Raw genomic sequence first — 22,572 nt, forward strand, 5'->3', positions numbered from 1 at the left:
TCTGCACCCCCACCGCCACGACGGTGGGCACTGAGGGGGCAATCTGATTCTGGCCAATCCACCCAACAAGCACGTCTTTCGGGGCTCTGTGGGAGGGAACCGGAGCACCCGGGGGGAAACCCACGCAGTCACTGGGGAGAAGGTGCAGACTCCGCACAGACAGTGACCCGAGCCGGGAATCGAACCTCGGACCCTGGCGCCGCGAGACAGCGGTGCCAACCACTGTGCTGCCCCGCGCTTTTCCATTTCTGTAAGTGACCCAATGGGGGTCAGCCACGGTAGTGCAAGTGGCTCGCACTGTGGCTTCACAGCGCCAGGGTCCCAGGTTCGATTCCCGGCTGGGTCACTGTCTGTGCGGAGTCTGCACGTCCTCCCCGTGTGTGCGTGGGTTTCCTCCGGGTGCTCCGGTTTCCTCCCACAGTCCAAAGATGTGCAGGTTAGGTGGATTGGCCTAAATTGCCCCTTAGTGTCCAAAAATGTTAGGAGGGGTTACGGGGATAGGCTGGAAGTGAGGGGCTTAATGTGGGTTGGCGCAGACTCGATGGGCCGAATGGCCTCCTGCACTGTATGTTCTATTTAATATTTGTGTCGGGTTTGTAGGGTATTTGCCATTCGACAGCCAAGCAGTTTCTTACGAAGCTTCTTTATATATATATATATATATATAAAAAAAACGAAAATCTCCACGGCGTACATGCTTTTTTTGGGTCCCGCCTGTACAGACGGCAGCGCGAGAGGATCTGCTTCAAATGGGATACGGGGAGACAGGGGCGGGCTCTTCGTTCATTGGGCTCAATGCGGTGATTGAACCTCGCGACCGTTTCGCTGAACTGTTCCCCTTGGTGCTGTCGTCCGGGGAAGACTTCCACGGTCGATCTCGGCTCGGGGTTTTTCTTCGCCGGAGGGTGGGGGGGTCACTTTGCAGATTGGGTGCAGTACTTCTAGAGAAAGAGACGGTACACAGCTCCGACAGACAGTACCATTACAGCGCTGCCCTTTTCACTTTCTCCCTCTCTCTCTCTCTCTCTCTCTCTCGCGCTTGAAATGCCTTGCTGGCTGGATGTTCCAGAGGGACTTGATTGATTGGTGCCGGCTGCAGTTACTGTTTCAGAACAGGGAACTGGCTGCTGCCTGCTGCAGTTACTGTTTCAGAACAGGGAACTGGCTGGTGCCTGCTGCAGTTACTGTTTCAGAACAGGGAACTGGCTGGTGCCTGCTGCAGTTACTGTTTCAGAACAGGGAACTGGCTGGTGCCTGCTGCAGTCATTGTTTCAGAACAGGGAACTGGCTGCTGCCTGCTGCAGTTATTGTTTCAGAACAAGGAACTGGCTGCTGCCTGCTGCAGTTACTGTTTCAGAACAGGTAACTGGCTGGTGCCTGCTGCAGTTATTGTTTCAGAACAGAACTGGCTGGTGCCTGCTGCAGTTATTGTTTCAGAACAGGGAACTGGCTGGTTCCTGCTGCAGTTAGTTGAGTCGGAAACGTTAGGGACCTTCAAGCGGCTATTGGATAGGTACATGGATTATGGTAGAATAATGGAGTGTAGATTAATTTCTTCCTAAGGGCAGTACGGTAGCATTGTGGATAGCACAATTGCTTCACAGCTCCAGGGTCCCAGGTTTGATTTTGACTTGGGTCACTGTGTGGAGTCTGCACATCCTCCCCGTGTGTGCGTGGGTTTCCTCCCACAGTCCAAAGATGTGCAGGTTGGTGGATTGGCCATGATAAATTGCCCTTAGTCCAAAATTCTATGATTAACCTCGGAATAAAGTTCGGCACAACATCGTGGGCCGAAGGGCCTGTTCTGTGCTGTATTTCTCTAAAAAAAAAAGAACCGGGAACTGGCTGGTGCCTGCTGCAGTTATTGTTTCAGAACAGGGAACTGGCTGGTGCCTGCTGCAGTTACTGTTTCAGAACACGGAACTGGCTGATGTCTGCTGCAGTTATTGTTTCAGAATAGGGAACTGGCTGGTGCCTGCTGCAGTTATTGTTTCAGAACAGGGAACTGGCTGGTACCTGCTGCAGTTATTGTTTCAGAACAGGGAATTGGCTGGTGCCTGCTGCAGTTACTGTTTCAGAATAGGGAACTGGCTGGTACCTGCTGCAGTTATTGTTTCAGAACAGGGAACTGACTTGCCGTGTTTCATCTTTGAAATGTCTGCAAAGGATCATTGTGGCGGGAATAGTCAGGAGATGGGCTTAGTCGAGGGGTGGGGGGGGGGGGGGAGGCATCGTGGTATTGTCACTGGATGAGTGATCTAGGGGGCATGGGTGAAACCATTGCCGATTGTGGTAAAAACCCATCTGGTTCACTAATGTCCTTACCCGGTCTGGCCTACACGTGACTCCAGACCCACACTACGATGTGGGTGACTCTCAACTGTCTCTTCAAGGGCCCACGTCCCAACAACGGGCGGCGTGTGGAGCAGTGGTTAGCACTAGGACAGCGGCGCTGAGGACCCGGGTTGGAATCCCGGCCCTAGGTCACTGTCCATCAGACATAGGAGCAGAATTAGGCCACTCGGCCCATCGAGTCTGCTCCGCCATTCAATCATGGCTGATATTTTCTCATCCCCATTCTCCTGCCTTCTCCCCATAACCCCTGATCCCCTCATTCATTAAGAACCGATCTATCTCTGTCTTAAAGACACTCAGTGATTTGGCCTCCACAGCCTTCTGCGGCAAAGAGTTCCACAGATTCACCCACCCTCTGGCTGAAGAAATTCCTCCTCATCTCTGTTTTAAAGGATCGTCCCTTTAGTCTGAGATGGTGAATCCTCTGCTTCTAGTTTCTCCTACAAGTGGAAACATCCTCTCCACGTCCTCTCTATCCAGGCCTCGCAGTATCCTGTAAGTTTCAATAAGATCCCCCCCCTCATCCTTCTAAACTCCCAACGAGTTCAGACCCAGAGTCCTCAACCGTTCCTCATACGACAAGCTCTTCATTCCAGGGATCGTTCTTGTGAACCTCCCTCTGGACCCTTTCCAAGGCCCCAGCACATCCTTCCTTAGATACGGGGCCCAAAACTGCTCACAATACTCCAAACGGGGTCTGTCCGTGTGGAGTTTGCACATTCTCCCCGTGCCTGCGTGGGTTTGACCCCCACAACCCAAAGACGTGCAGGGTAGGTGGATTGGCCACGCTCAATTGCCCCTTAATTGGAAATAAAAATAATTGGGGTACTCTGAATTTAAAAAAAAATTGGCCTGAAGATTTATAGAATGACAAAAATACAATGAAGAAATGGCCCTTCGACCCATCGAGTCTGCCGCCATACATGATAAACTCCTGAGCTGCCCACCTAACCCCATTTGCCAGCACTTGGCCCATAGCCTTGACCGTTAAGACATTGCCAAGCGCTCATCCAGGTACTTTGTAAAGGATGTGATGCAACTGGCCTCTACCCCCCTCCCAGGCCGTGCGTTCCAGACTGTCACCACCCTCTGGGTAAAAAGGTTTGCCCTCAAATTCCCCCCCATAAACCTCCCGCCCCTCACCTTGACCTTGTGTGCCCCCTCGTGACTGACCTTTGAACTAAGGGGGAAGAGCTGCTCCCTGTCCATGCCCCTCATAATCCTGTCCACAATCAGGTCGCCCCACAGCCCCCTCTGCTCCAGCGAAAACAACCCAAGCCTATCCAGCCTCTCTCCGTCGCTGAAACGCTCAATCCCAGGCCAACATCCTGGTGAACCTCCTCTGCACCCCCTCCAGCGCAATCACATACTGCCTATAATGTGGCGACAAGAATTGCAGACAGCACTCTGGCCTCACCAAAGTTCGACACAACTCCAACGCGACCTCCCTGCCGTTGTAATCTCTGCCTCGATTGATAAAAGGCAAGTGTCAAATTTACAAATGTGAGGTTATCCATTTTGGTAGGAATAACAGCAAACGGGATTATTATTTAAACGATAAAATATTAAAGCATGCCCCTGTGCAGAGAGATCTGGGTGTGCTAGTGCATGAGTCGCAAAAAGTTGGTTTACAGGTGCAGCAGGTGATTAAAAAGGCAAGTGGAATTTTGTCCTTCATTGCTAGAAGGATGGAGTTTAAGACTAGGGAGGTTATGCTGCAATTGTATAAGGTGTTAGTGAGGCCACACCTGGAACATTGTGTTCAGTTTTGGTCTCCCTGAGAAAGGACGTACTGGCACTGGAGGGTGTGCAGAGGAGATTCACGAGGTTAATCCCAGAGCTGAAGGGGTTGGATTATGGGGAGAGGTTGAGTAGACTGGGACTGTACTCGTTGGAATTTAGAAGGATGAGGGGGGATCTTATAGAAACGTATAAAATTATGAAGGGAACAGATAGGATAGATGCGGGCAGGTTGTTTCCACTGGCGGGTGACAGCAGAACTAGGGGGCACAGCCTCAAAATAAGGGGAAGTAGATTTAGGACTGAGTTTAGGAGGAACTTCTTCACCCAAAGGGTTGTGAATCTATGGAATTCCTTGCCCAGTGAAGCAGTTGAGGCTCCTTCATTAAATGTTTTTAAGGTAAAGATAGATAGTTTTTTGACGAATAAAGGGGATTAAGGGTTATGGTGTTCGGGCCGGAAAGTGGAGCTGAGACCACAAAAGATCAGCCATGATCTCATTGAATGGCGGAGCAGGCTCGAGGGGCCAGATGGCCTACTCCTGCTCCTAGTTCTTATATTCTTATGTCCCATTTTCCTTTTCCCCACCCTATTAACCTGCCCTGCCTTCAGAGAGCAATGGACCAACATGCCAAGGTCCCTTTGTTCCCAGGAGCTTCCCAGGGTCAGGCCATTCATTGAATACTTCCTTGTCACGGTCACTCCTTCCAAAATTTTCAGGGTTAAATTGTGTCCTCGATGCTCTCCCCCGTATCCTGGGATAGGACCCCCGTTTCCCAAGGAAGGAGAGACTTGCCCGAGAGGGAGAAACGTCCCCCCCTACCCCCAACTGATCACCGGGGAAGGGCGGGATTGTGGTCTTTGAGCAGGAATTTAGGAGATTAGGGAATGGAGTGGTGGTGTTTTTAAAAACGGCTCAGAAGGAGGCCCGCCGGCCCACCGTGTCTGCGCCGGCCGCCGAGCACCCATCCGCTCTGAACGCCATCGGCTCCGGAGCTGTTGTACGCCACGCGGGTTTCAGGTCCTCATCCACACACTTGTCAATTGTTGTCAGGGGTCCTGCCTCCCGTACCCGGTCAAACAGCGAGTTCCAGGCCCACCCTCTTCAAAAAAACATTTTCCTTCAATCCCCCCCTCAATCTGGGCCCCCTGGGACCTCACAGAACACCTCCAAGGTGCCGAAGGAGGCCATTCAGCCCGTCCAGCCCCGACCCGCCCTCTTGACTGGAAGCCACCCACGTGGGAGGAGGCAGGAAGGGAGGAGCGGGCAGCCCGATTGGCCACAGGGCGCACGAGTGACGGCGGCGAGGACCAATCGGGAGAGGTAAGGAGGGATTGGCGTGATGGCGTCACAATGGAGTGGCAGTCGGCTATCGCGGAATGGAAGGCTGAGTGACGGGTGAAACGGCCAATGGCAGCGGCGGAGAGGCTGACTGACATGTGGCCGCCAAAGGAGTGAGGGCGGAAGTAAGAGAGAAGGGGCGGGACCGACAGGTGGAGCGGCCAATCGATGCGGGCGGGAGGCTGACGGACAGGTGAAGTAGCCAATGGCGTGAGGTACAGGGACGAAACAGCGGGACAGGACGGCCAATGGCAGCGTGCATCGAGTTGATGGACAGGAGAGGTGACCAATGGAGAGCGGGTGAGTGCGGGTAAGGCGGTACCAGTGAAGGGAGGAACGACGAGACGTCCAATAGCGGTCGAGGATCCGTTGACAGACAGCGCTGCGGACCAATGAAAACGTGAGGGAGACGGACAGACAGGTAAACCGACCAATGGAGGGGATGAGGCGGGAGAGAGCCGACCGATGGTTTGACGGACGGGCAAAGCGGCCAATGGGAGGGGGAGACAGTGCTGACGGACGGGAGAAGTGGCCAATGGGAGGGGGACACGGTGCTGACGGACGGGCGAAGTAGCCAATGGGGACAGGCGGGAGGCGGGAGGGAGAGCCGCCGTGTACACGGGGCCGAGTGGCGTCGGTGCACACGGATCTGGAGCTGGTGGGTACACGGGGCTGAAGGAATGGCGGCGGGTGGGGGGGGAGATGTATAAAAAATTTATTATTTATTTTTATTCATAATTGAGGGTGGGGGGACCCCGCGGTGGCCCCCATTCCCCCCACCCCAACTCCCCCGGCCCGGGTGGGGTATATCCCGGGTGTGTACCCATTCCCCTCCCCCTTCCTCTCCCTCTCCCTCAGGCTGAGTCTCCGTGTACCAGGCCCCGGCCCCGCCCACATCCGGGAAACACGGCCCCGCCCACATCCGGGACACCCGGCCCCAGCCCACATCCGGGACACCCGGTCCCGCCCACATCCGGGACACCCGGCCCCGCGCAGCGGCAGTTAGCGTTCAAACTGAGGGGGGCGGGGACTGGAGGAAAGACTTGGGCTGGGAGGAGGGGGCGGGGCCAGGAGGAGAGAGAGGGGGCGGGGCTGGAGGAGTGAGAGGGGGATGGGCTGGAGGGGGAGGGGGAGGGGCTGGAGGGGGGAGAGGGGGAGGGGCTGGAGGGGGGAGAGGGGGAGGGGCTGGAGGGGGGAGAGGGGGAGGGGCTGGAGGAGTGAGAGGGGGATGGGCTGGAGGAGTGAGAGGGGGATGGGCTGGAGGGGGAGGGGGGAGGGGCTGGAGGGGGGAGGGGCTGGAGAGGGGGAGGGGCTGGAGGGGGGAGAGGGGGAGGGGCTGGAGGGGGGAGAGGGGGAGGGGCTGGAGAGGGGAGGGGCTGGAGGAGTCAGGGGAGGGGCTGGAGGGGGAGGGGCTGGAGGAGGGGTAGGGGCTGGAGGAGGGAGGGGGTAGGGGCTGGAGGGGGAGGGGCTGGAGGAGGGAGGGGGAGGGGCTGGAGGAGGGAGGGGGAGGGGCTGGAGGAGGGAGGGGGAGGGGCTGGAGTAGAGAGAGGGGGAGGGGCTAGAGGAGAGAGAGGGGGCGGGGCTGGAGGAGAGAGAGGGGGCGGGGCTGGAGGAGAGAGAGGGGGAGGGGCTGGAGGAGAGAGAGGGGGAGGGGCTGGAGGAGTGAGAGGGGGAGGGGCTGGAGGAGAGAGAGGGGGAGGGGCTGGAGGAGAGAGAGGGGGAGGGGCTGGAGGAGAGAGAGGGGGCGGGGCTGGAGGAGAGAGAGGGGGCGGGGCTGGAGGAGAGAGAGGGGGCGGGGCTGGAGGAGAGAGAGGGGGAGGGGCTGGAGGAGTGAGAGGGGGATGGGCTGGAGAGGGGGAGGGGCTGGAGGAGTGAGAGGGGGAGGGGCTGGAGTAGACAGAGGGGGAGGGGCTGGAGGAGGGAGGGGGTGGGGCTGGAGGAGGGAGGGGGCGGGGCTGGAGGAGGGAGGGGGCGGGGCTGGAGGAGGGAGGGGGCGGGGCTGGAGGAGGGAGGGGAGGGGCTGGAGGAGGGAGGGAGGGGGAGGGGCTGGAGGAGGGAGGGGGAGGGGCTGGAGGAGGGAGGGGGAGGGGCTGGAGGAGGCAGAGCGGGAGGGGCTGGAGGAGAGGGGGAGGGGCTGGAGGAGGGGGAGGGGCTGGAGGAGGGGGAGGGGCTGGAGGAGAGGGGAGGGGCTGGAGGAGGAGAGCGGGAGGGGCTGGAGGAGAGAGGGGGAGGGGCTGGAGGAGAGAGGGGGAGGGGGAGGGGCTGGAGGAGAGGGGAGGGGCTGGAGATGGGGGAGGGGCTGGAGGAGAGGGGAGGGGCTGGAGGAGAGAGAGCGGGAGGGGCTGGAGGAGAGAGGGGGAAGGGCTGGAGGAGAGAAGGGGAGGGGCTGGAGGAGGGGAGGTGCTGGAGGAGAGGGGGAGGGGGAGGGGCTGGGGGAGGGGGAGGGGCTGGAGGAGAGAGAGCGGGAGGGGCTGGAGGAGAGCGGGAGGAGCTGGAGGAGAGGGGGAGGGGCTGGAGGAGAGGGGAGGGGCTGGAGGAGAGGGGGAGGGGCTGGAGGTTGGAGGGCGAGCGGGACGAGGTCAAATGCTCTTTCTGGGGGTGGCACGGTGGTGCAGTGGTTAGCACTGCTGCCTCACGGTGCCGAGGACCTGGATTCGATCCCAGCTCCGGGTCACTGTCCGTGTGGAGTTTGCACATTCTCCCCGTTTCTGCGTGGGCCTCCCCCAGAACCCAGAACCCAGAACCCAGAAGCTGTGTGTTGTGGCCGTGCGAAATTGCCCTTGAATTGGAAATAAATATGAATTGGGCCTGTGCGGAGCCGATGGGCAGAATGGTCCCCGTCCGGGTCCAGCGCCTGGGGATGGTATAGGGGACCCTCGATATGGGACAGTCACCAATAGGTTCCAGAGCAGGGGTTCAGGAGAAAAGCCTTCAGAGAGTTGTGGGGTGGTGAATAGTGTCAACGATGGCGGGTGGAATGGCAAGGGTTAACTCTTCTCCATCTGTTGCAGGTCCTCTGCCGGGGGGGAGAATCGAAGAGGCGGTGCTGGGGCGATTGAGCGGGCAGGGCAGCCAGCGAGAAACAGGAGCTGGTGCCCACCAGGCCCTCGTGCCCCCTACGAAGCGCCCGATGCTGCCGGGCATCATCCTGACGGGCACACAGAGCGACAGCTTGATGCCTCCTCCTCGGTGACGTTGCCCGCCCTGCCCTCCTCCCTGCCCGCCGCCGCCGCGCCGCCCAGATGTCCTTCAGCGCCACCATTCTCTTCACGCCCCCCGCGGCGGGCAGCGGCGGCGGCCCCCCCCTCCCGGGGGGCCAGCGCGCCCCCCGCCACCGTCACGGTGGGGGGCGAGGGGGGTGGCCGTCAGCGGCACGGACCAGCTCCTGCACCTCATCTACCAGCGGCTGCAGACGGCGGCCACCGCTGCCGAGGAGGCCCTGGCCATCGCCCGGGCCAACCAGCGGATGCTGCGCGGGCTGCAGGTGGAAGTGCGGAGGCTGGCGAGGGGGGGCGAGCAGGCACGGGAGGCCACCCCCTCGCCGGAGGAGGTGCCCGGCTCCCCGGAAGACGTGAAGGGCCCACTGGAAATCGTGACCCTCCCCCACACACCGCTGGACACCCAGGAGACGGGAACGGCAAATTGTCAGGCGCACCTCGAAGCCTCTTCCACTGAAAACATGGTATGTACACGGGGAAGGTCAGTAACACAGAGAGACCGTTATTCTCTGCAATATACACGTGGCGGCTATACTCTATAATATACACAGGGACCGTTATTCTCTGCAATATACATGAGGCGGCTCGACTCTATAATATACACTGACTGTTATTCTCTATAATTATACACAGGGACTGTTATTCTCTATAATATACACAGGGACTGTTATTCTCTATAATATACACTGACTGTTATTCTCTATAATATACACAGGGACCGTTATTCTCTGCAATATACATGAGGCGGCTATACTCTATAATATGCACAAACTGTTATTCTCTATAATATACACAAACTGTTATTCTCTATAATATACACAGGGGCTGTTATTCTCGATAATATACACACAGACTGTTATTCTCTATAATATACACAGGGACCGTTATTCTCTGCAATATACATGAGGCGGCTATACTCTATAATATGCACAAACTGTTATTCTCTATAATATACACAAACTGTTATTCTCTATAATATACACAGGGGCTGTTATTCTCGATAATATACACACAGACTGTTATTCTCTATAATATACACAGGGACTGTTATTCTCTATAATATACACAGGGACTGTTATTCTCTATAATATACACAGACTGTTATTCTCTATAATATACACAGGGACTGTTATTCTCTATAATATACACAGACTGTTATTCTCTATAATATACACAGGGGCTGTTATTCTCTATAATATACACAGGGACTGTTATTCTCTATAATATACACAGGGACTGTTATTCTCTATAATATACACAGACTGTTATTCTCTATAATATACACAGGGACTGTTATTCTCTATAATATACACAGGGACTGTTATTCTCTATAATATACACACGGACTGTTATTCTCTATAATATACACAGGGGCTGTTATTCTCTATAATATACGCAGGGGATGTTATTCTCTATAATATACACAGGGGCTGTTATTCTCTACAATATACACAGGGGCTGTTATTCTCTATAATATACACAGGGGATGTTATTCTCTATAATATACACAGACTGTTATTCTCTATAATATACACAGACTGTTATTCTCTATAATATACACACGGACTGTTATTCTCTATAATATACACACGGACTGTTATTCTCTATAATATACACAGGGACTGTTATTCTCTATAATATACACAGGGACTGTTATTCTCTATAATATACACAGGGACTGTTATTCTCTATAATATACACTGACTGTTATTCTCTATAATATACACTGACTGTTATTCTCTATAATATACACACGGACTGTTATTCTCTATAATATACACAGGGACTGTTATTCTCTATAATATACACAGGGACTGTTATTCTCTATAATATACACAGGGACTGTTATTCTCTATAATATACACAGGGACTGTTATTCTCTATAATATACACAGGGACTGTTATTCTCTATAATATACACAGGGACTGTTATTCTCTATAATATACACTGACTGTTATTCACTATAATATACAAAGGGACTGTTATTCTCTATAATATACACTGACTGTTATTCTCTATAATATACACAGACTGTTATTCTCTATAATATACACAGGGACTGTTATTCTCTATAATATACACAGGGACTGTTATTCTCTATAATATACACAGGGACTGTTATTCTCTATAATATACACAGACTGTTATTCTCTATAATATACACAGGGACTGTTATTCTCTATAATATACACAGGGACTGTTATTCTCTATAATATACACAGGGACTGTTATTCTCTATAATATACACAGGGACTGTTATTCTCTATAATATACACAGGGGCTGTTATTCTCTATAATATACACAGACTGTTATTCTCTATAATATACACAGGGACTGTTATTCTCTATAATATACACAGGGACTGTTATTCTCTATAATATACACAGGGACTGTTATTCTCTATAATATACACAGGGGCAGTTATTCTCTATAATATACACAGGGACTGTTATTCTCTATAATATACACAGGGGCTGTTATTCTCTATAATATACACAGGGGCTGTTATTCTCTATAATATACACAGGGACTGTTATTCTCTATAATATACACAGGGGCTGTTATTCTCTATAATATACACAGGGGCTGTTATTCTCTATAATATACACAGGGACTGTTATTCTCTATAATATACACAGGGGCTGTTATTCTCTATAATATACACAGGGACTGTTATTCTCTGTAATATACACAGGGGCTGTTATTCTCTATAATACACACAGACTGTTATTCTCTATAATATACACAAACTGTTATTCTCTATAATATACACAGACTGTTATTCTCTATAATATACACAGACTGTTATTCTCTATAATATACACGGACTGTTATTCTCTATAATATACACAGGGACTGTTATTCTCTATAATATACACAGGGACTGTTATTCTCTATAATATACACAGGGACTGTTATTCTCTATAATATACACAGGGGCTGTTATTCTCTATAATATACACAGGGGCTGTTATTCTCTATAATATACACAGGGGCTGTTATTCTCTATAATATACACAGGGACTGTTATTCTCTATAATATACACAGGGACTGTTATTCTCTATAATATACACAGGGACTGTTATTCTCTATAATATACACACAGACTGTTATTCTCTATAATATACACACGGACTGTTATTCTCTATAATATACACACGGACTGTTATTCTCTATAATATACACAGGGACTGTTATTCTCTATAATATACACAGGGGCTGTTATTCTCTATAATATACACAGGGACTGTTATTCTCTACAATATACACAGGGACTGTTATTCTCTATAATATAGAGAGCAGGAGGCAGTGTGAAATTCCTGGTTCGATCCCTGCCCCGGGTCACTGTCCGCCTGGAGTTTGCACATTCTCCCGCTACGTGCGTGGGTCTCTACCCCACAAGCCAAAAAGGATGTGCAGGGTCGGTGGATTGGCCACGCCAAATTGCCCCCTTAATTTCAAAAAAAAAAAGAATTGGGTACTCTAAATTGATTTTAAAAGTTATCTACACAGAGGGCAGGAGTCTCCATTGACCTACGGTGAAATCGGGTCGCACGATCGGACGGACAATGGGATCCGACGGCAAAATCCCGGTGGTTGCCGATTTGACGCCTAATCGCTATTCTGCACCACCCCAATGCGTTCCCTAACACACATACTGTAATTTAATTTGATTTATTGTCACATGTACCGAAGTGAAAAGTATTTTCATGCGGCCGAGGGAACGTACAGAGTTGACACAAGAATAATCATTGCCAAATGGTACATCGACAAACAGTGATTGGTTACAGTGCAGAACAAGGGGCCAAACAAAACAAATACATGAGCAAGAGCAGCATAGGGCGTGGTGAATAGTGTTCTTACAGGGAACAGATCAGTCCGAGGGGGAGTCGTTGAGGAGTCTGGTAGCTGTGGGGAAGAAGCTGTGTCTGGATTTGTGGGTCTTCAGGCTTCTGTACCTTCTGCCTGATGGAAGGGTCTGGAAGAAGGCAATGCCTGGGTGGGAGGGGTCTCTGATAATGCTGTCTGCCTTCCTGAGGCAGCGGGAGGTGTAGACGGAATCAATGTGGGGGTGGCGAGTTGTGTGATGCGTTGGGCTGAGTTCGAAATGAATGAATGAAAATCGCTTATTGTCACGAGTCGGCTTCAATGGAGTTACTGTGAAAAGCCCCCTAGTCGCCACATTCCGGCGCCTGTCCGGGGAGGCTGGTACGGGAATCGAACCGTGCTGCTGGCCTGCCTGGGTCTGCTTTGAAAGCCAGCGATTTAGCCCAGTGTGCTAAACCAGCCCCAGTTTCTAGCGACGTAGGTGTCCAACTTCGCCATAGTTTGCAGACGGTTGTGCCGCTGGCTGGTGGGAGTAGCCCCCCCCAGGTCACCCCCCCTCCTAGTGCCCTCTGGCCTCAGCCGACCCATGCTCACATTCCCGCTGGCCGTAGCGTGCATGCGCGGACCCGCGGCGCCCGTTTGACACCGGTACCGGCAGCTGGAGCAGCGTGAGGCTCCCCTGTTACGTGCTGCCGTCCAGCCTCTCTTATCGTCTGGCTAACCAATGTCTCCCTTACCTCTGACAGGTCAGTGACTGCTACGCTTCTGTCGGATCTCCCGTGCGGGAATCAGTGAGTTCGCCCTCGTGCAGGCTGCCGGGCTCCTGTCCTGACCTCCGGCCGGCGTCCGAACCGCATCCTGACCTCTACCCGGAGGCCTCCCAGGGTTCCGAGGATTCCAGTGGGTCCAATCTGATGTTCATCGAGGACATGTTTCATTCAGGGTTCACCGGTCTGCATCAGGCCACACCGGCGTACACAGCGCCCTCCCGACACGGAGGGTTAAAGAACTCACGCAGGAAGAGGGACGTAGTATTGTCGGTAAGTTTCACAGTGAGATCCAGACTGATTCGCTCTCTCTCTAACCCAGGGATCACTGGACAGTGATCAGGAGCAGGAACCCTGGCTGATTTCCCCACTCTCTAACCCAGGGATCACTGGACAGTGATCAGGAGCAGGAACCCTGGCTGATTTCCCCTATCTCTCTAATCCAGGGATCACTGGGCAGTGATCAGGAGCAGGAACCCTGGCTGATTTCCCCTCTCTCTCTAACCCAGGGATCACTGGACAGTGATCAGGAGCAGGAACCCTGGCTGATTTCCCCTCTCTCTCTAACCCAGGGATCACTGGGCAGTGATCAGGAGCAGGAACCCTGGCTGATTTCCCCTCTCTCTCTCTCTAACCCAGGGATCACTGGGCAGTGATCAGGAGCAGGAACCCTGGCTGATTTCCCCTCTCTCTCTAACCCAGGGATCACTGGGCAGTGATCAGGAGCAGGAACCCTGGCTGATTTCCCCCTCTCTCTCTCTCTAACCCAGGGATCACTGGGCAGTGATCAGGAGCAGGAACCCTGGCTGATTTCCCCTCTCTCTCTCTAACCCAGGGATCACTGGACAGTGATCAGGAGCAGGAATCCTGGCTGATTTCCCCTCTCTCTCTAACCCAGGGATCACTGGACAGTGATCAGGAGCAGGAACCCTGGCTGATTCCCCCTCTCTCTCTCTAACCCCGGGATCACTGGACAGTGATCAGGAGCAGGAACCCTGGCTGATTTCCCCTCTCTCTCTAACCCAGGGATCACTGGACAGTGATCAGGAGCAGGAACCCTGGCTGATTCCCCCTCTCTCTCTCTAACCCCGGGATCACTGGACAGTGATCAGGAGCAGGAACCCTGGCTGATTTCCCCTCTCTCTCTCTAACCCAGGGATCACTGGACAGTGATCAGGAGCAGGAACCCTGGCTGATTTCCCCTCTCTCTCTAACCCAGGGGTCACTGGGCAGTGATCAGGAGCAGGAACCCTGGCTGATTTCCCCTCTCTCTCTAACCCAGGGATCACTGGACAGTGATCAGGAGCAGGAACCCTGGCTGATTTCCCCTCTCTCTCTCTAACCCAGGGATCACTGGACAGTGATCAGGAGCAGGAACCCTGGCTGATTTCCCCTCTCTCTCTAACCCAGGGATCACTGGACAGTGATCAGGAGCAGGAACCCTGGCTGATTTCCCCTCTCTCTCTAACCCAGGGATCACTGGGCAGTGATCAGGAGCAGGAACCCTGGCTGATTCCCCCTCTCTCTCTCTAACCCAGGGATCACTGCACAGTGATCAGGAGCAGGAACCCTGGCTGATTTCCCCTCTCTCTCTCTCTAACCCAGGGATCACTGGGCAGTGATCAGGAGCAGGAACCCTGGCTGATTTGCTCTCTCTCTCTAACCCAGGGATCACTGGGCAGTGATCAGGAGCAGGAACCCTGGCTGATTTCCTCTCTCTCTCTAACCCAGGGATCACTGGACAGTGATCAGGAGCAGGAACCCTGGCTGATTTCCTCTCTCTCTCTAACCCAGGGAACACTGGGCAGTGATCAGGAGCAGGAACCCTGGCTGAATTCCCCTCTCTCTCTCTAACCCAGGGATCACTGGACAGTGATCAGGAGCAGGAACCCTGGCTGATTTCCCCTCTCTCTCTAACCCAGGGATCTCTGGACAGTGATCAGGAGCAGGAACCCTGGCTGATTTCCTCTCTCTCTCTCTAACCCAGGGATCTCTGGACAGTGATCAGGAGCAGGAACCCTGGCTGATTTCCCCTATCTCTCTAACCCAGGGATCACTGGACAGTGATCAGGAGCAGGAACCCTGGCTGATTTCCCCTCTCTCTCCAACCCAGGGATCTCTGGACAGTGATCAGGAGCAGGAACCCTGGCTGATTTCCCCTATCTCTCTAACCCAGGGATCTCTGGACAGTGATCAGGAGCAGGAACCCTGGCTGATTTCCCCTCTCTCTCTCTAACCCAGGGATCACTGGACAGTGATCAGGAGCAGGAACCCTGGCTGATTTCCCCTCTCTCTCTAACCCAGGGATCACTGGACAGTGATCAGGAGCAGGAACCCTGGCTGATTTCCCCTCTCTCTCTAACCCAGGGATCACTGGGCAGTGATCAGGAGCAGGAACCCTGGCTGATTTCCCTTCTCTCTCTAACCCAGGGATCACTGGGCTGTGTTCAGGAGCAGGAACACTGGCTCATTTCCCCCCTCTCTCTAACCCAGGGATCACTGGGCAGTGATCAGGAGCAGGAACCCTGGCTGATTCCCCCTCTCTCTCTCTAACCCAGGGATCACTGGACAGTGATCAGGAGCAGGAACCCTGGCTGATTTCCTCTCTCTCTCTAACCCAGGGATCACTGGGCAGTGATCAGGAGCAGGAACCCTGGCTGATTTCCTCTCTCTCTCTAACCCAGGGAACACTGGGCAGTGATCAGGAGCAGGAACCCTGGCTGAATTCCCCTCTCTCTTTCTAACCCAGGGATCACTGGACAGTGATCAGGAGCAGGAACCCTGGCTGATTTCCCCTCTCTCTCTAACCCAGGGATCTCTGGACAGTGATCAGGAGCAGGAACCCTGGCTGATTTCCTCTCTCTCTCTCTAACCCAGGGATCTCTGGACAGTGATCAGGAGCAGGAACCCTGGCTGATTTCCCCTATCTCTCTAACCCAGGGATCACTGGACAGTGATCAGGAGCAGGAACCCTGGCTGATTTCCCCTCTCTCTCCAACCCAGGGATCTCTGGACAGTGATCAGGAGCAGGAACCCTGGCTGATTTCCCCTATCTCTCTAACCCAGGGATCTCTGGACAGTGATCAGGAGCAGGAACCCTGGCTGATTTCCCCTCTCTCTAACCCAGGGATCACTGGACAGTGGTCAGGAGCAGAAACCCTGGCTGATTTCCCCTCTCTCTCCAACCCAGGGATCTCTGGACAGTGATCAGGAGCAGGAACCCTGGCTGATTTCCCCTCTCTCTAACCCAGGGATCTCTGGACAGTGATCAGGAGCAGGAACCCTGGCTGATTTCCCCTCTCTCTAACCCAGGGATCTCTGGACAGTGATCAGGAACAGGAACCCTGGCTGATTTCCCCTCTCTCTCTAACCCAGGGATCACTGGGCAGTGATCAGGAGCAGGAACCCAGGAACGTGGTTCAGGAACAAGTATGCTAAACTTAAATAAGGGTAATTACAAAGGAATGAGGGGCCGGATCGGCTGGTGTGGATCGGAGGAAGTGTTTCGCAGGAAAGACGGTTATCAGCAATGACATATATCTGAAAATAGTTATGAGTCATAACAAGAATTTATCCCAATGAGGAAGTAGGATTCCAGGAAGGGATTAATCGCCCATAGTTAAGGAAGTGAAGGACACTAAACTACAAGAACAAACTATAAAGTGGGAACGTTACCTCCAGCTCTACAACCCTCCCTATCTCTGTAACCTCCTCCAGCCCCCTACAACCCTCCCTATCTCTGTAACCTCCTCCAGCCCCCTACACCCCTCCCTATCTCTGTAACCTCCTCCAGCCCCTACACCCCTCCCTATCTCTGTAACCTCCTCCAGTCCCTACACCCCTCCCTATCTCTGTAACCTCCTCCAGCCCCTACACCCCTCCCTATCTCTGTAACCTCCTCCAGCCCCTACACCCCTCCCTATCTCTGTAACCTCCTCCAGCCCCCTACAACCCTCCCTATCTCTGTAACCTCCTCCAGCCCCCTACAACCCTCCCTATCTCTGTAACCTCCTCCAGCCCCCTACAACCCTCCCTATCTCTGTAACCTCCTACAACCCTCCCTATCTCTGTAACCTCCTCCAGCCCCTACAACCCTCCCTATCTCTGTAACCTCCTCCAGCCCCCTACAACCCTCCCTATCTCTGTAACCTCCTACAACCCTCCCTATCTCTGTAACCTCCTCCAGCCCCTACACCCCTCCCTATCTCTGTAACCTCCTCCAGCCCCCTACAACCCTCCCTATCTCTGTAACCTCCTCCAGCCCCTACAACCCTCCCTATCTCTGTAACCTCCTCCAGCCCCTACAACCCTCCCTATCTCTGTAACCCTCTCCAGCCCCTACAACCCTCCCTATCTCTGTAACCTCCTCCAGCCCCCTACAACCCTCCCTATCTCTGTAACCTCCTCCAGCCCCCTACAACCCTCCCTATCTCTGTAACCTCCTACAACCCTCCCTATCTCTGTAACCTCCTCCAGCCCCCTACAACCCTCCCTATCTCTGTAACCCTCTCCAGCCCCTACAACCCTCCCTATCTCTGTAACCTCCTCCAGCCCCCTACAACCCTCCCTATCTCTGTAACCTCCTCCAGCCCCCTACAACCCTCCCTATCTCTGTAACCTCCTCCAGCCCCCTACAACCCTCCCTATCTCTGTAACCTCCTACAACCCTCCCTATCTCTGTAACCTCCTCCAGCCCCCTACAAACCCTCCCTATCTCTGTAACCTCCTCCAGCCCCTACAACCCTCCCTATCTCTGTAACCTCCTACAACCCTCCCTATCTCTGTAACCTCCTCCAGCCCCCTACAACCCTCCCTATCTCTGTAACCCTCTCCAGCCCCTACAACCCTCCCTATCTCTGTAACCTCCTCCAGCCCCCTACAACCCTCCCTATCTCTGTAACCTCCTCCAGCCCCCTACAACCCTCCCTATCTCTGTAACCTCCTCCAGCCCCCTACAACCCTCCCTATCTCTGTAACCTCCTACAACCCTCCCTATCTCTGTAACCTCCTCCAGCCCCCTACAACCCTCCCTATCTCTGTAACCCTCTCCAGCCCCTACAACCCTCCCTATCTCTGTAACCTCCTCCAGCCCCCTACAACCCTTCCTATCTCTGTAACCTCCTCCAGCCCCCTACACCCCTCCCTATCTCTGTAACCTCCTCCAGCCCCTACAACCCTCCCTATCTCTGTAACCTCCTCCAGCCCCCTACAACCCTCCCTATCTCTGTAACCTCCTCCAGCCCCTACACCCCTCCCTATCTCTGTAACCCCCTCCCCTACAACCCTCCCTATCTCTGTGGCCTCCTCCAGCCCCCTACAACCCTCCCTATCTCTATAACCTCCTCCAGCACCTACGCTTCTCCCTATCTCTGTAACCTCCTCCAACCCCCCTACACCCCTCCCTATCTCTGTAACCTCCTCCAGCCCCCTACACCCCTCCCTATCTGTAACCTCCTTCAGTCCCTACAACCCTCCCTATCTCTGTAACCTCCTCCAGCCCCGACATCCCTCCCTATCTCTGTAACCTCCTCCAGCCCCCTACACCCCTCCCTATCTCTGTAACCTGCTCCAGACTCTACACCCCTCACTATCTCTGTAACCTCCTTCAGCCCCTACACCCCTCACTATCTCTGTAACCTCCTCCAGCCCCTACACCCCTCACTATCTCTGTAACCTCCTCCCCTACAACCCTCCCTATCTCTGTAACCTCCACCAGCCCCAACAACCCTCCCTGTCTCTGTAACCTCCTCCAACCCCTACAACCCTCCCTATCTCTGTAACCTCCTCCAGTCCCTACATCCCTCCCTATCTCTGTAATGTCCTCCAGTCCCTACAACCCTCCCTATCTCTATAACTTCGAGCCCCCTGTAACCCTTCCAATCTCTGTAACCTCCTCCAGCCCCGACAACCCTCCCTATCTCTGTAACCTCCTCCAGACCCCTACAACCCTCCCTATCTCTGTAACCTCCTCCAGCCCCGACAACCCTCCCTATCTCTGTAACCTCCTCCAACCCCTACACCCCTCCCTATCGCTGTAACCTCCTCCAGCCCCTACAACCCTCCCTATCTCTGTAACCTCCAGCCCCCTACAACCCTCCCTATCTCTGTAACCTCCTCCAGCCCCTACACCCCTCACTATCTCTGTAACCTCCTTCAGCCCCTACACCCCTCACTATCTTTGTAACCTCCTCCAGCCCCTACACCCCTCACTATCTCTGTAACCTCCTCCCCTACAACCCTCCCTATCTCTGTAACCTCCACCAGCCCCAACAACCCTCCCTGTCTCTGTAACCTCCTCCAACCCCTACAACCCTCCCTATCTCTGTAACCTCCTCCAGTCCTTACATCCCTCCCTATCTCTGTAATGTCCTCCAGTCCCTACAACCCTCCCTATCTCTGTAACCTCCTCCAGACCCCTACAACCCTCCCTATCTCTGTAACCTCCTCCAGCCCCTACACCCCTCCCTATCTCTGTAACCTCCTCCAGCCCCTACAACCCTCCCTATCTCTGTAACCTCCTCCAGCCCCTACAACCCTCCCTATCTCTGTGACCTCCTCCAGCCCTGAGACCGCTCCCTATCTCTGTAACCTCCTCCAGCCCCTACAACCCTCCCTATCTCTGTAACCTCCTCCAGCCCCTACAATCCTCCCTATCTCTGTAACCTCCTCCAGTCCCTATAACCCTCCCTATCTCTGTAACCTCCTCCAGCCCCCACACCCCTCCCTATCTCTGTAACCTCCTCCAGCCCCCTATAACCCTCCCTATCTCTATAGACACACAAAAACACAAGACAGACAACCACAGAGAGTTAGACAGGGGTAAAAAGAGAGAGAGAGAGAGAGCACCCACAGCAGGCTTAGAGAGAGAGAGAGCACTCACAGCAGGCTTAGAGAGAGAGAGAGAGAGAGAGCAATCACAGCAGGCTTAGAGAGAGAGAGAGACAGCACTTAGCAGGCTTAGAGAGAGAGATAGCACTTAGCAGGCTTAGTGAGAGAGAGATAGCACTTAGCAGGCTTAGAGAGAGAGAGATAGCACTTAGCAGGCTTAGAGAGAGAGATAGCACCTACAGCAGGCTTAGAGAGAAAGAGATAGCACTTAACAGGCTTAGAGAGAGAGAGAGATAGCACTTAGCAGGCTTAGAGAGAGATAGCACTTAGCAGGCTTAGAGAGAGAGAGATAGCACTTAGCAGGCTTAGAGTGAGAGATAGCACTGACAGCAGGCTTAGAGAGAGAGAGATAGCACTTAGCAGGCTTAGCGAGAGAGAGATAGCACTGACAGCAGGCTTAGAGAGAGATAGCACTTAGCAGGCTTAGAGAGAGAGAGAGATAGCACTGACAGCAGGCTTAGAGAGAGAGATAGCACTCACAGAAGGCTTAGAGAGAGAGATAGCACCCACAGCAGGCTTAGAGAGAGATAGATAGCACTTAGCAGGCTTAGAGAGAGAGATAGCACTGACATCAGGCTTAGAGAGAGAGAGATAACACTTAGCAGGCTTCGACAGAAAGATAGCACCCACAGCAGGCTTAGAGAGAGAGAGATAGCACTTAGCAGGCTTAGAGAGATAGATAGCACTTAGCAGGCTTAGAGAGAGAGATAGCACCTACAGCAGGCTTAGAGAGAGAGAGATAGCACTTAGCAGGCTTAGAGAGAGAGAGAGATAGCGCTTAGCAGGCTTCGAGAGAGAGATAGCACCCACAGCAGGCTTAGAGAGAGATAGCACTTAGCAGGCTTAGAGAGAGAGATAGCACTTAGCAGGCTTAGAGAGAGAGATAGCACCTACAGCAGGCTTAGAGAAGGAGAAATAGCACTTAACAGGCTTAGAGAGAGAGATAGCACTTAGCAGGCTTAGAGAGAGAGATAGCACTTAGCAGGCTTAGAGAGAGAGAGATAGCACTTCGCAGGCTTAGAGAGAGAGATAGCACTTAGCAGGCTTAGAGAGAGAGATAGCACTTAGCCGGCTTAGAGAGAGAGATAGCACCTACAGCAGGCTTAGAAAGAGAGAGAGATAGCACTTAGCAGGCTTAGAGAGAGAGAGATAGCACTTAGCAGGCTTAGAGAGAGAGAGAGATAGCACTTAGCAGGCTTAGAGAGAGAGAGATAGCACTTAGCAGGCTTAGAGTGAGAGATAGCACTGACAGCAGGCTTAGAGAGAGAGAGATAGCACTTAGCAGGCTTAGCGAGAGAGAGATAGCACTGACAGCAGGCTTAGAGAGAGATAGCACTTAGCAGGCTTAGAGAGAGAGATAGCACTGACAGCAGGCTTAGAGAGAGAGATAGCACCCAGAGCAGGCTTAGAGAGAGATAGCACTTAGCAGGCTTAGAGAGAGAGATAGCACTGACATCAGGCTTAGAGAGAGAGATAGCACCCACAGCAGGCTTAGAGAGAGAGAGAGATAACACTTGGCAGGCTTAGAGAGAGAGAGATAGCACTGACAGCAGGCTTAGAGAGAGAGATAGCACTGACATCAGGCTTAGAGAGAGAGATAGCACCCACAGCAGGCTTAGAGAGAGAGAGAGATAGCACTTGGCAGGCTTAGAGAGAGAGAGATAGCACTGACAGCAGGCTTAGAGAGAGAGATAGCACTCACAGCAGGCTTAGAGAGAGAGATAGCACCCAGAGCAGGCTTAGAGAGAGATAGCACTTAGCAGGCTTAGAGAGAGATATAGCACGTACCAGGCTTAGAGAGAGAGAGAGAGATAGCACTTAGCAGGCTTAGAGAGAGAGAGATAGCACTTACAGCAGGCTTAGAGAGAGAGATAGCACTGACAGCAGGCTTAGAGAGAGATAGCACTTAGCAGGCTTAGTGAGAGATAGCACTTAGCAGGCTTAGAGAGAGATAGCACTTAGCAGGCTTAGAGAGAGAGAGAGATAGCACTTAGCAGGCACTTGCGAAGGACGGGCTGCCGGGTATGAATGTTGCTCCTGGGAAATGTGATCGCACCAACGTTACGATCTGATATTGTTAACGGAGCCATTCGTGTGGCGCACTTGGGATTGTTCCTCGAGTGCTGCCCAATCGCAACTTGGGGCCCGAGTGTACACGTGCCAGCCTTTGGGACGTTTGAGCGGAGTGCAACCAGTCGCAGAATCCCTCCCAGAGCAGGCGGGGGCCGATCGGCCCATCGAGCCAGTACCGACCCTCTGAAACGACCTTCCGCCCGAGTCCCATCGAGGAGAGTTTTGATTGGCCCAGCTGACCAAACGGCTCACTCTGTCTTCTGTCTTCTTCCGCAGAAAATGGTTCACAACATTCACAACCACGTCTCCAACGACAAGAGGTTCAATGGCTCGGAGAGGTGAGTGTTGCCGCTTCCGC

The 22,572-nt window shown here is 53.4% G+C and overlaps 1 protein-coding gene across 2 annotated transcripts; it reads left to right on the top strand.

Moving 5' to 3' along the window:
• Window positions 1-6,027: 6,027 nt before the first annotated feature.
• LOC119960462 (uncharacterized protein C14orf93-like) lies at window positions 6,028-22,572 on the top strand. Of its 2 annotated transcripts, XM_038788183.1 has the most exons (4): window positions 6,028-6,095; window positions 8,449-9,119; window positions 13,233-13,526; window positions 22,491-22,572. In XM_038788183.1, the coding sequence occupies exons 2-4, from the start codon at window positions 8,904-8,906 to the stop codon at window positions 22,554-22,556; spliced, it is 576 nt and encodes a 191-aa protein (XP_038644111.1). In that variant the 5' UTR covers window positions 6,028-6,095; window positions 8,449-8,903; the 3' UTR covers window positions 22,557-22,572. The 2 variants fall into 2 exon arrangements, with proteins under 2 accessions (XP_038644111.1, XP_038644112.1); XM_038788184.1 differs by lacking the exon at window positions 6,028-6,095 and having other exon boundaries at window positions 7,995-9,119.

This window comes from Scyliorhinus canicula, unplaced genomic scaffold (genome assembly GCF_902713615.1).
Source record: "Scyliorhinus canicula unplaced genomic scaffold, sScyCan1.1, whole genome shotgun sequence".
Classification (NCBI taxonomy): Eukaryota; Metazoa; Chordata; class Chondrichthyes; order Carcharhiniformes; family Scyliorhinidae; genus Scyliorhinus; species Scyliorhinus canicula.

What these genes read in the sequence shown, in the direction of transcription:
- LOC119960462 (XM_038788183.1), top strand. Translation starts at nt 8,904, where the DNA reads ATGCTGCGCGGGCTGCAGGTGGAAGTGCGGAGGCTGGCGAGGGGGGGC. An exon ending in CCTCTTCCACTGAAAACATG is followed by an intron (nt 9,120 to 13,232) that starts GTATGTACACGG and finishes TACCTCTGACAG; the next exon opens with GTCAGTGACTGCTACGCTTC. An exon ending in AGAGGGACGTAGTATTGTCG is followed by an intron (nt 13,527 to 22,490) that starts GTAAGTTTCACA and finishes CTTCTTCCGCAG; the next exon opens with AAAATGGTTCACAACATTCA.